Raw genomic sequence first — 11,896 nt, forward strand, 5'->3', positions numbered from 1 at the left:
CCAAGAGAGCTGGGGGCCCTCGGGGAGGTTCAGGACAGACACACGCCCAGTGAGGTGTTAACTGACTGTTAAGGTGCTGTTCTCCCCATATTCACGGGATGGCCTCACCAGCTGCTTCCACCACAGCTGAGGACCCCCAGGCCCTCACCACCCGCCCTGCAGGGTCACCCTCTGCACCATCCTGGTGCTGCTCATCTCCCCTCCCTGGGGTGAGGACCCCGCTGAGTCCTGACAAAGACACACTCCATGTTAGCACAGGGGTTTCACGGTGTTTATTGATCAAGCATGAGCTCCTAGGCAATTGCACCAGCCACTTGTGCTAGAGCCTGAGGTGTCACACGTCCATCCCCAGCATCAGAGAGGGCTGCAGCCAGCTGGTCATGGTGCCAGCACCTCCACGAGGCCCAGGAACAGGCCCAGCCATGGCCTGGAGACGAGGAGATGGAAACTCAGATGTCCATCTCAAACTGGTCTTGATCTGCAAGGGCATGGATGGATACAGGACCAGGGTTAGGATGGGGCTGGCTTGGCAGACATGGGCAAGCAAAGGGAGCATGAGCTGGAACTGGGGCCAGGTTGGGATCTCGCCTTGTCCCGTGCCCCAGGCAGGTGGTCCGTGGGCAGGGGCCGTGGCCCTGGCCTGCTCACCTGGCATGGCCTCTTCGTTCTCATTCCGCTCCTTGAGCTCCTCCAGCTTGACGAGGCTGGACTGGGCCAGGGATGTGACACCGGGGGTCTGGGGCAGGCAGCAGGGAGGGGTCCTGGCCGCGGGTGAATTCTTGCACTCCAGCAGGAACTTGCGGTCGCAGATGATGCGGGTACCTGCCAAAAGCAGGGGGCTGTCAGGCACTGCTGGCCCTGGCCACCCCCGCCCCGAGCACAGCCCAGAGCAGGGGGTGAGATCCAGTGCTCGGCCACGGCTCACGGACACATCTGGCTCTGGAGCCACCACTTCTGGCTTCCCACAAGGCAGCCTGTGACACCCATCCTGCTCAGCAGCTATTCCCCACATTATTCCTCCCCTTCAGGCTCCTGGTGCCCTGCGGGATGCAGCACGAGGGGCTCCAGCCTCCCAAGAGCTACTCCATGGTGGCCAATACAGGCCACCCCTGTGCTGCCTGGAGGGCAGAGCACTGGCTGGGGCACAGAGTGAGGCCCCAGCCTGCTGGCCAGGCAGCAACATCTTTGTGTGGCACCCTGTTTCAGGGTGGAGCAGCAAGGCTGGATATCCCACCGTGGGCGCCCTGGGGACCCGTTCCCATTGTCTCAGCCAGCCACTGCTGCTCCCTGCAAGGGGACAACAGCTGGGTTCAATGGGACATCTCTTCCAGCCTGCTGGGTGTGCAGTGTCCACCCTGGGCTGCCTCCTCCCCATGGTCCAACTGCCTGCCAGCAACGCCTGAGGTGGCAGCAGCCTGTGTGCCACATCTGCCATCCCTGCCCAGCTCTGGCAGCGCCAGTTCCCTGCCAGGCTCTGGCAGCAGGTGCAGCCCAGGGTTCCAGGGAGCCCAGAGCTGCTGCCCGAGGTGCCAGTGAGCCTGGAGCTTCTGCTGGGCACTGCAAACATCTTACACAGCCCGCACCTGCCACGGCCCCGCAGCACCAAGCTGAGCTCTCTCACCCCAGAGAACCTTAACTGAAGGCACACAGCAGAGCCAGTGCCCACAGGGTGGGCACCTGTGGCTCAACTCAGGAATGAGGCACATGCTTCCCTGAGGACAGACAGCAAAGAAAGGGACCTGATCAATGGCTGGTTTAGGGGGTCAGAAGGGAGAAGGAGGGCAGGTCTGGGGGAGCCCTGCCATCCAGGGCTGGTGAACTCACAGACTCTGGCATTAGTTACACCCACACTTTCCCTGGATCGAGGCAGCCTGCCCTGAGAGACCAGCATTGCAGTCACCAGCCCACTGGCAGTGCCACCAGCTCTCTCCCCAGAAACACAAGGCCCTGCCTCTGCCTGTGCCCCCCTGTAACCATGGGGCAGTGACGGTCCAAACTTCCAGCAGGATCTTCCTACAATACTTTGAGGTTCCCTTTTCCACTTTAGTGGAGGCTGCTGGGGCCACTTCGATCTGATGCCCAGAGCAAGTGCCCGTGTCCTCCACAGCAGGAGCTGTGCAGGGCAGGGACCCGTGCAGCAAAAAGCTGCCTATGTTAGGCAGGGCTGGGGTGGCCCAGGCTGTTCCAGGGACAGCCCCATCGCCATCCTGGGTCTTGCCCCCTGGTGTCATGGAGCAGACTGTGCCACCCGCCCTGGAGCTGCAGCCCTCCAGGATGGGGAGACAGTGGCTCCCCTGAATGGGGCAGGAGGAAGAGGTGGCACTGCTTTCTGCAGCCAAGGAACCCCTCCCCTGCCCCTGCCCCAGAGAGCACACACCTACTGCACCACAACACTGCTTGTTTTCAATACAATTCTGCTGACACATGTCCCCTGCCCATGGCAGGGTGTCACATTGGGTGAACTTGAAGGCCACTTCCAACACAAACCTTTCTGTGACTCGTTCTGTGTTACCTCCTTTGGTGTTGACACTACCACTGGGGCAGCGGCAGTTCAGTTTTTTTTTTGCATTTCATCCTCAAATACCAAGAAAAATATCTGAATGTACCATCTAGTAGTGCTTCCAAGGTTGATTTGCCTGTGGTATGTGGATACTGCCTGAGCAGTTTGGGTTTTCAGTACTTCTTTATGCTTTTGCTGGGGAAACTCTGCTGCTGCAAATACGGATTTGTCTGGATAAGGTGGAAGAAGGTGAAGTCTCCACCTGGTCTGAGACTGATCCATAGGATTAAACACTATGTGCACTGGAGTTTCCTGCTTAAGGAATGGATTCCATATAGTTACTGCACTGCTTTGGAGGAAAAGCAGAACAAAGCACAGTCCAAGTGTAGAAAGTGGAGAACTGGGTCAGGAGTTAACATTCATCCAAGCAGCGTGCAAAAATCCTTTTCCTCACAGAAAGGGCCTGAGGACCTCTTAGCAGATTTACAGCATTACAAGAAGCTTAGAACTGAATCTGTTACATTTTCCTCGAATGGGAAGTACTTTTTTAAGATCTGCTTCTGGGCAAGTGAAGAACCCTGCATTCACCTGTCACTGTTGTCAGCCCTTCTTTGCAGCCCTAAGCAGAACCTGATCTCTCAGGTGACACCTGCCAGAAGCAGCAGAATTAATCCAGAAAGAAAAAATCATAATAGAGAAGCAGGTTCACACCAATAAAAGTGTGGCAGGGGCAAGGACTCTGCAGACACCTGTGGCTCCAAACCCTCCCAAACCTGACTGCAGCCACGTGCTCAGTACATGACCCTGGGGAGATGCATCACTGGGCACAGCAGCAGCTACTGGGGACAGTAACATACAGCCCTTTCCAAAATTCTCACACACAACCTATAAATGCTGTTTGCCTTTTATTGAGTATTCAGGGGTAAATATTTCACATTAATACAGGCTACATAAAGTAGAGCCACTATACGACATGAAATTTACTCAGCTTTTCCTTGTAAGTCTGTAAACAATTATACAGGTATTTCCCACCCTAAAAGGTCAAAATCATGTCATCAGCTAGTTCTCTGCTGCATACAAGGAGCATTCAGTAGTGTTTAGCCAAAAGCACTAGTTTTGTCTGATTTTTAAGTTTGAAGTGGCTAAACTAACTGGAGAACAGAATCAGTTTGTATAGGTAAGTCAATTTGTTCTTATACAATGGGCAATCGAGATTCCATTGTTACAGCCCACAGAAAATCGCTTTGTTAGGCACATGAAAAAAATCCCCAGGGTTCTTCAAGGTCATAAAGATTCCCAAACCAGGCTAAAAAAGGACAGACCCCCTTAAATCAGTTGACGTACTTGAGATGCATGTTTCCAATGTGAGGTGCCCAGGTGCCAGGCCATATCTACAGCAAGAAATAAAAAGACAAATCTATTATAAAAACAAATAAAGGTTCCTTTAACAGTGTTTTACCACTGAGGGCAAGCATAAGGCTTCCCTCAAAATACAACCAGACTGTCCAAAGCTCTCCAGCTCTGACTGACAAACCTGCAAGGTGCTGAGTATGGATATAAACCCTCTCACTTGTAACAGTCCATTACCTGGCTGAGCAGTCTTGACACGCTGCTTGTTTGACCTGGAAGGTTTGGTATCAGTAGCACCATGGATATTTTATGAATACATGCACACACACACACACACAGTAGGGAAAAGTCATGCAAACAATCTCAATCCTAGTTTCAAAGAACTGAAAAAACCAAACGTGTCACCCAGCCAAAACTGGGTATACAGCACCGTATAAAGCCCCAGGAAAGCACAGGTGGGAAAAGACAGCCAAACTACCTGCTGAGCATCAGTACATTCTGTTGAGTTCTGGACAACTTTGATCATGGGATTCCAGGCAGGATCTGGAGTATGGAGCCCATTAAAGAGGGGCCCTCCTGGGCCATCTGCCAGCTGAGGGTGCGAGGGTATCAGAGTGCCGCCGTACATGGAGATGGGCAGGCCCTGAGGGGACAAGAGAGCACTGGTGAAGGGCATGGGGAAGGGTGGCTGTAGGGCCAGACAGAGCCAGGTCACCTCCATAGGTGATGTTCCACTGCTGGCAGGAACCTCAGCACTGTCAGAGAACACTGGGGCAGAATATGGAACACAGGAATTTCAGAGTTGGAGATTCCAGCCAGCTTAGCCATTTCTCTAAACTTACACCTAAGCAGAGCTGCAGCACACACAGAGTTTTCAGATAAGCCCACAAAACCAGGTCAGCAGCTGAACACTGTGACCTCAGTGTTCCCTTCTCTCTGCAGCACAGGACAGCCACAGTGCACACAGGGCTGCACTGAGCTGCCCAGACTGGGTTGAAGATCTTCTCTAATTCCTAATGGCCACCTAAAATAATTCTGCCTATGAGCAAGTTACGGAGCAGTATTTTGCAATTAGGAGAATTCTTTTCTGATGTGTGAATGGCTCTGCTTTGCCATGCAGATGCCAAGACCACATGCTATGGCTCTTTCTGAAACATGCTGGGAGCCTCTCCTCCTGCCACTTCCCTAAAGGAAGGTATTTGGTATTGTGGCCATGATTTGTGCTGAAAGCATTAAGCAAACTTGTAATCACCCTCAAGAGCTGGGCAAGCTTTGTGAAACATTTCCAGGAGACTGAGAAACAAAACACTGAAGAGTGATGAAGGCCTTCAGCTACTGACCAGAGAATATCTGCAACCTACAAACTCTGGCTTTGTTTTGATCTGCCTTCAGGCTTGGGCACCTTTTCTGGTCAGATGAAAGAAGGCTCAGGACTGGGGTGACGAGCAGTGGCAGCAGAGGACACACACACAGGGTGAACAGGCAGAACAGGAGATGCAATAAAGGCAGGCCCTGGCCATTTCATAAATCCAACTCTCTGTAACTTACTTTAGAAAAATCCACAAAACTATTTGGCATAGGTTGGTGGAAAATATTTGAGGGAGCCACTATTCCAGAGTCATCTCTCTCCATGGGCTGATGCTGAGAAAACGTGCCTGGGTCCGACAGCTGCTGATGCATTGGATGACTTCCCATGACAGGCTGAGACCAACCCGACAAGCCTTCTGCAAAGAGATTAAAAATGGCTGATGAAATTCACTGCAGACACTTGAGTAGAATTCAGCAGCTGCACACACCTAAGGCCACCCAAAGGTACCCTGAAAACACAGCCACAGAGGGATCTCAGGTATCCAGACAAGGGTGGAGAAGATGGGGACTACCACAAACTGTGAGTTCCACATGCCCACTGCAAAACGTCTAAAATCCAACAGAGCTCCCAACACTACCTGTAAGAACATACAAGCTTTTCTTGAAAACACACAGCAATGCTGAGACATTAGCTAACCAAAGTGTGGAAGGCTTTACTGAAGCATACAACAAATGCAGGACTCAAACATTTGTATTGAAAGTTACCAATGGAAACACTCTACATTTCAAATGCTGCACCTCCTCCTTTCCACAAAATCCAACTACCAGGGAACTGAACATAAAACTTCAGCTGTTTCAAAGTCATTCTTTGGAAACCAAGGCTGCCTGAAACAGAAGTTATCCCATACTGTTCAAGAGTCATGAGGAAATCAGTGCAAAAACCAGCATCCACAGCTCTGCGTCCCTGGGTGCATCAGCTGCAACTCAGATGACACTGTAAAATGTGAGTGGAAAACAAGAGAGAAACCTGGACAGAAGGAGCCAACAGTGAGGCCTGGAAACAGCCCCCTTAACAGATAGAAATTGTTTACTCTAAGCTCTGGCTCATTCAGGACTCTGTATGAGGTCTCTGCACCATTTCAGGCTGGTGACTTGATCCAGGCGGGTGAGAACCACCAGCGTCAGGAGGGCAAACCACATCACTTCCACTGACCTGTGCTCTCCCACCACTGCCACCAGGAGAGCCACCATCTCCCCTTGGGATGTTCCACATGGGAGTACAGACTGTGGAGCTTTACTCCTCCGCTCCAACCCTCCTTCCAAGCACAGTCCTTGCGAGAGGCCCTGGCGGTGTCCGTGCAGCACCTACCAGACACGCTGTTCACGCCGAAGGACCAGATGCCGCTGTGGCCCACGGGGGCGGTGAAGTTGGTTCCCAAGGGCGTGGGAGTGACGGAGCCTCCCTGGCGGATCCTGGCCAGCCGCTCTGTCCCGATGGGAGGGGGCACCTTCCGATCTGGGTTGGCGTTACCCGTTTTTGGCTGGCCCAAGTTAGCAGGTGCAGAAGCAGCTGAGAGGGGCGAAGATGATCCTGAGGAAACTGATGGAATAGGAGATTCACCTGCTGAAAAGAGTATTTCTCTTGCTTAATTGCACACAAAGTAGCAAGCGTAAATACCATCCCATTTATTTCCCCAATATTATCTCAAAGCAAATGATAAAATGTTTTAAAGGCTTTTTATGGCAAGTATTCAAGTCTTTCACAGAAATTCTAAAATCCACTCTAAAATCCACATTATAACACAAATGCTTTCAGCCATCAGAATCATGATATTCTCATGACATAGCAGTGTATCTAAATTAATTACAAGAAAGAATAAGAAACATGGAAGAGTTTCAGGAAGAGGTGAAAACATCAGCCAAAATACCATAAATATCTAAACAGCTTGGTTTTGGTATCTACCACTTCCAGCAGAAGAGAAATCAGACAGCTTCCCAAAGCCACAGGTGTGACCCAAGAGCATAAAGTCCCGCCAACTTCAGAAGTGTCACTGACTCTCCTTGGGAAATCCAACTTCCTTTGAGCACTCATTGAAATATTTTGGTTCTTAAACTCAGAGTGGCAATGAAGTTGCATGCAGTGACATGAAAAACCTCTTCAGCTACGATTCTGAATCCAAGGCCCATATTTTCTGTAAAGCTACTTCCATGTTCTTTCCATTAGGAAGAAAACCCACTGTTACCTTGGATGATGCTTAGAGATTTTGGAAAATTTTAATGATAATTCCAGATCCCAATTAAAAAAAAAAAAAAAAAAAGAAAGAAAGAAACAGGAAAAAAGGCAAGTGTAGCTGCAAACCATGACAAACATGACATTTTCACCTAATATTGAACTCATACTACTTAGAGGGGAATCTTTAGCTTGGCATAATCACCTCCACTCCCCCACTGCTTCATGCTCTCTCAAGAGCCTACAATGACTCATTTTTCTGCCCAAATACGCCTTTAGTAATGCTACCAGAACTAGTGGCATGGGAAAAACCCCATAAAATAGCACAGCTTGGGATTTGTACACCATCCTCACAGCTGCTAAAAGCAATTGGAAAGCATTTTGTGCATTACTGGGTAAGTTCCCCCTCAAGTTAGAAATCTACTAAAGACAATAGCTATGAATTTATAGTTAACTAAGACAGACCCATGAAGTTCCTACATGAATTTGTTGCGCTTGTCCAAGGATGTGGTGAAAAATGCTGTCTGTTAAAGCTGGGAGTCCCAACAGGCGCTGGCCCTTGAAGGTAAACCCGTGCTCCTTGTATGTTTGCTGAAAAGCCTGTCAAAGGACCTGAAGAAGAAGTTGTAGAGCTGTTGGATGGATCTAGAGAGGGTAAGCCTGAAATAAACATAAATTTGATTAAATATCTCTCTTTGGGAACCTGCTTCAAAGCACCAGAGAAAGCTAGTGCTCCAAATATAATTAAAGCATCTCATCACCCTTGGGGGCATCTGCACATGGTAAGGTCATTTACAGGTGCACGATTCTCCCTTAGAAACCGCAGAGGCATTTCTGGAGGCTCTCTGGTTTGGCCTCAAGTTTTAACAAAAACAGCCATCCCTTTGGTTGCTGAAAGAAAATGATCTTAGCAGGGAGGGCAGAGCAGGAAAGCTGGGAGTGGCCACGATCTTTGCTTACAAAAAGCCACCCAAATCCAACAGGGATCTAGGCTCTGTGAAAGTCCCAGGGGAATCCAGCACCAGGGAGGCAGTTCTCTGCAGGATGGGCTTTGCCATCCCATAGGTACCTTCATGTAGAGATCAGCCAGAGCACGCTGTGGCCACAGAGACAGGGATGGTGTGGCACAGCACCACAAGGGAGGGGGCTGCTTCCTCCAGGGACATGTGAGAGGAAGAGAGAGATGGAGAAAAGAGTTCAAAGTCCCACAAAAATTACTAGCAAGGGTGAATTACAGGTTTTTTTTTATAAGCCAAAGCTTTTAAGTATTTTTCCAAAATGTTGTAAAAAGTCTTATCACACGTTATTACCTGAAAGCAGAAATGGGCATGGCCATATGTTCATCTGAGTTTAGGGTTTAGTTTCAAGGGCCCATTAAACAAGATTAGTTTCAAAACCATTTAAACATTTCAAAATGACCACAACCAGGACCAGCCTATGTTGCTGCAGAGTGAGGTTGAAGGTTATCTCTACACACACCCCACCACAAACAGCAGTGCTGCCAGGCAGTACCTTAGATCAGAAACTAGAGGGGCACTTTTCAGTGCCTGGATAGCTCCTGAAAGCCAGGTCTTTTCCCCAGTATTATCAACCAAGTCACCTGATTTACTTCTTGCAGATATGCCAGATCCAACCTGCTCACATGGACAGAAATGATCTGCTGGAGTTAAAGGAGGTATTTTTCCTCACTAGCCCAAATGTTAAATTGAGAAGTCTCCCTTACAGCCAAAGAGAAACACATCCCCCTGCTGCTGGAACACGGGGTGTTTAGCTGAGGGACCCCCAGCATGGGAGGACAGTCCTCCTGGGTTTGTCACATGGCTCTGAGGAGGATGCCAGTGCCTGTGAGTGCAGAGTGATTGAGCTGAGTTTGTTTGGAATTGCAGCCTGGCTCCAGCACAGAGCTCAGGCCTGAGCCTGCAGCTCAGGGCCCTCCCTGGGCATCTGCTGTGGAGCCACTGCCTGGACACTCTGGCCACCCCTCTGGCCACAAACCTGGCAGCCAAAAGGCCCTGGGGACTGATTCCACCACGCACCAAACCACAGACTGCCAGCTGGCTGGCAATCCACACAAGATCTGCCCCAGACAGAAGGGTAACAGAGCTGCTGCCACCCATGGGTGCTGCTGGGCTCCCAGACAGAGAACAAGGCAGGGACTGCGACAAAAGCAGCTCTCCTGCAGGAGAGGGATGCCCTGATGTCTTTTGATGGCTCAGTAGGCTGATGGGTACACAGCTTGTAAAGTGCAATGACTGGATAGTCAAGACCACTTCAGCACTGCTGGAGAAGCTCCATGGGCTGAAGGGAGTGTGACAGCCAGAGATGCACAAATCCAGGAGTCAGGTCACAAAGAACACTTTTTAACTTTATCTTGTCTTTCATAAAAGTGGATGAAAAACTTTGCTTGATATTAAAAATGGTTATTCTGAACACTAACTTACCAAATCCTGACTTTAATAATGAGCTTCCTATTTGTGTACTTACCAAAAAATCAGAGGTTTTCTAATACTAAAATCTTCTGCAATACCATACTCTGCACTTACCTGGGCTATGAAGAATTCAAACTCCTCACTGTACTCTGAATACGTAACTGAGCTTTTGAGAGGAGTGTATTGATCTCACACAAACTCTGCTCAAAATTCAGTTTATCAAAGACCCCGGGCAGCTGTTAGTTACTGCAACATTACCTGCACGTTTAGAGAAAGGGCCACAGCACTCAGTCACTCTGTGTGAAACAGAGTCCAACCATTTCATGCAGTTTCATACTCATGGTGCTGCTTCCTAAGCTGGCATATTTCAAGTTTGAGACCCCTTTTAAGAAGCAAGGTCTCAAACACCTTAAAATGCAGAGGACATAAGTAAAAAGTAGATTACTTTTGGTCTTCTCCACAGCCTCCTCTCATAGTTGGGCTAAGCCTGCCCTCAACTGCAAACTCCCAGGTCAAGAGACCTAAAAATGTGAGACAAATAGGCCATTTCCAGGATGCATCCACAGCACTGAGATCTGCAGAGATATCTGTGCCTCAAAGGAACTGGTGAATCAGAGAAAACTCAAGCTGCAGTTCAGCTCACCCATGAACTTTCCAAGAAAAGCAGAGTACCTGAACTCCACCCTGAGATGAGAACTTGTTAAGAAAAAGCTGGGTTAGTGCACACCCAAACTATATTAAATCCTCACCTAATCAGTTTAGAGGTGATCCCTTAGAAACGTTGATTTGTAGAAAAATTTGCCATGGGCCAACTGTGCTAAAGAGGCACAAAATACAAACCTCTGCTCCCTCAGGTGTCCCTCCCACAGCTGAGATCAGAGGATGGGTGTCCTCCTGCTCCAAGGCTGTTCCCAACCCCTCTGACCACATGGAATTGCCAGGCCAGGCCCTGGCTGCTCCCTGTCCACTGTGCTGCTGCTGGCCAGAGCAGGAGCAGTGACCAGCCCTTGTCCCCCCCTTCTCAAAATCTCATTAACTGTGTCACCAACCCTATGCAAACAGCCATGGAACTCTCCAGCTCTGCCAACCCTGGGGCTGAGCCGAGGGCAAGGTCCACTCCCCTGGGACCAGCTGGCAAATGAGAGGGGTGGGCAGACCACACTTGGCTCTGAGGGAAGGCAAAAGAGAAGTCCTCAGCCTACTGTACTCGCTCCTTTCCTCTCTATCACACCTTCCAAACATCCTCAAGCTCCCTGAACCCCCCTACTCCTGGAACATCTAGATTCTGAAAAAAGATGATCAGAAGCAACATGAAGTAAAATGACATTAAATGAATCAATTAAGGACCTGATTAATCAGTTGCCTCCTGCCCAGCACAATTTTAGCAGCACACTCCCTATTTGCAGGTTTTCTTTAATTTGCAATATCCTAATCAAATCCTAACTCAGGAAGGGGTGTTCTGTCCCAATATTTTTGAGCTTCATTGAGAACTTCACAAATATCTTCCCCAAAGTCAACTGTGTGAATTTTCCTTAGCTATCTACCTAACCATTCTAATGACAGAAACAGATTTACACTGTTTCTTAAATACTTACAGTCACTTAAGGATATATAAAGTATAAAAGGATATATAAAAGCAGAAATACAAGAAATTTTCTCCCATAACAAACAGATGATCTTAACATAAGGGAACAGCAAAATAGTTTGTTGCTGTAAGAAGTCCCAGTCACACATGTTTGCACACGCAGGATGCCACTGTCAGGGAAATCAGCAGATCCCATTTGCCATAAGTTTCCTTTCCCAGGAATTATTTCAGCAACAACCAACTCAGTTCAGACCACTGCAGAGGAAAAGCTGAGCCACTGTCATGTGGTCTTGGAGCCTGCTGGGGATCTGGCAGCTCTTTATTAACAGTCTGTGTTGAACAAGGTCCAGTTACTTCATCTGATACATCTGGTTCTGCTTCCTACACTGAAGCTGGATGTGGCACAGAGTTCTAGGTGTGCCCTCATTTTGCAGTGCAGTACAACCCAAATTTAACAACTGAGAAAACTATAGTCATAGCAAACACCCCAGTTT

At 49.0% G+C, this 11,896-nt stretch overlaps 1 protein-coding gene across 22 annotated transcripts in view; it reads right to left on the bottom strand.

Moving 5' to 3' along the window:
* Positions 1-257: 257 nt before the first annotated feature.
* The window catches only part of ANKHD1 (ankyrin repeat and KH domain containing 1), a 98,560-nt gene continuing 86,921 nt past the window's right edge, over positions 258-11,896 (bottom strand). For 3 of the 22 annotated variants that reach the window (XM_085590960.1, XM_085590938.1, XM_085590959.1), the window contains 6 exons: positions 7,854-8,048; positions 6,528-6,782; positions 5,399-5,574; positions 4,329-4,493; positions 649-822; positions 258-478 (listed from right to left, as the gene is read on the bottom strand). In XM_085590960.1, the coding sequence (XP_085447086.1) occupies positions 335-478; positions 649-822; positions 4,329-4,493; positions 5,399-5,574; positions 6,528-6,782; positions 7,854-8,048 (1,109 nt within the window). In that variant the 3' untranslated portion in view covers positions 258-334. Of the gene's footprint in view, positions 479-648; positions 823-3,392; positions 3,892-4,328; positions 4,494-5,398; positions 5,575-6,527; positions 6,783-7,853; positions 8,049-11,896 lie in introns of those variants that run through there. The other 19 variants (XM_085590947.1, XM_085590946.1, XM_085590945.1 and 16 more) reach the window with 19 other exon arrangements.

Source organism: Lonchura striata, chromosome 13 (assembly GCF_050655825.1).
Source record: "Lonchura striata isolate lonStrDom1 chromosome 13, ASM5065582v1, whole genome shotgun sequence".
Taxonomy (NCBI): Eukaryota; Metazoa; Chordata; class Aves; order Passeriformes; family Estrildidae; genus Lonchura; species Lonchura striata.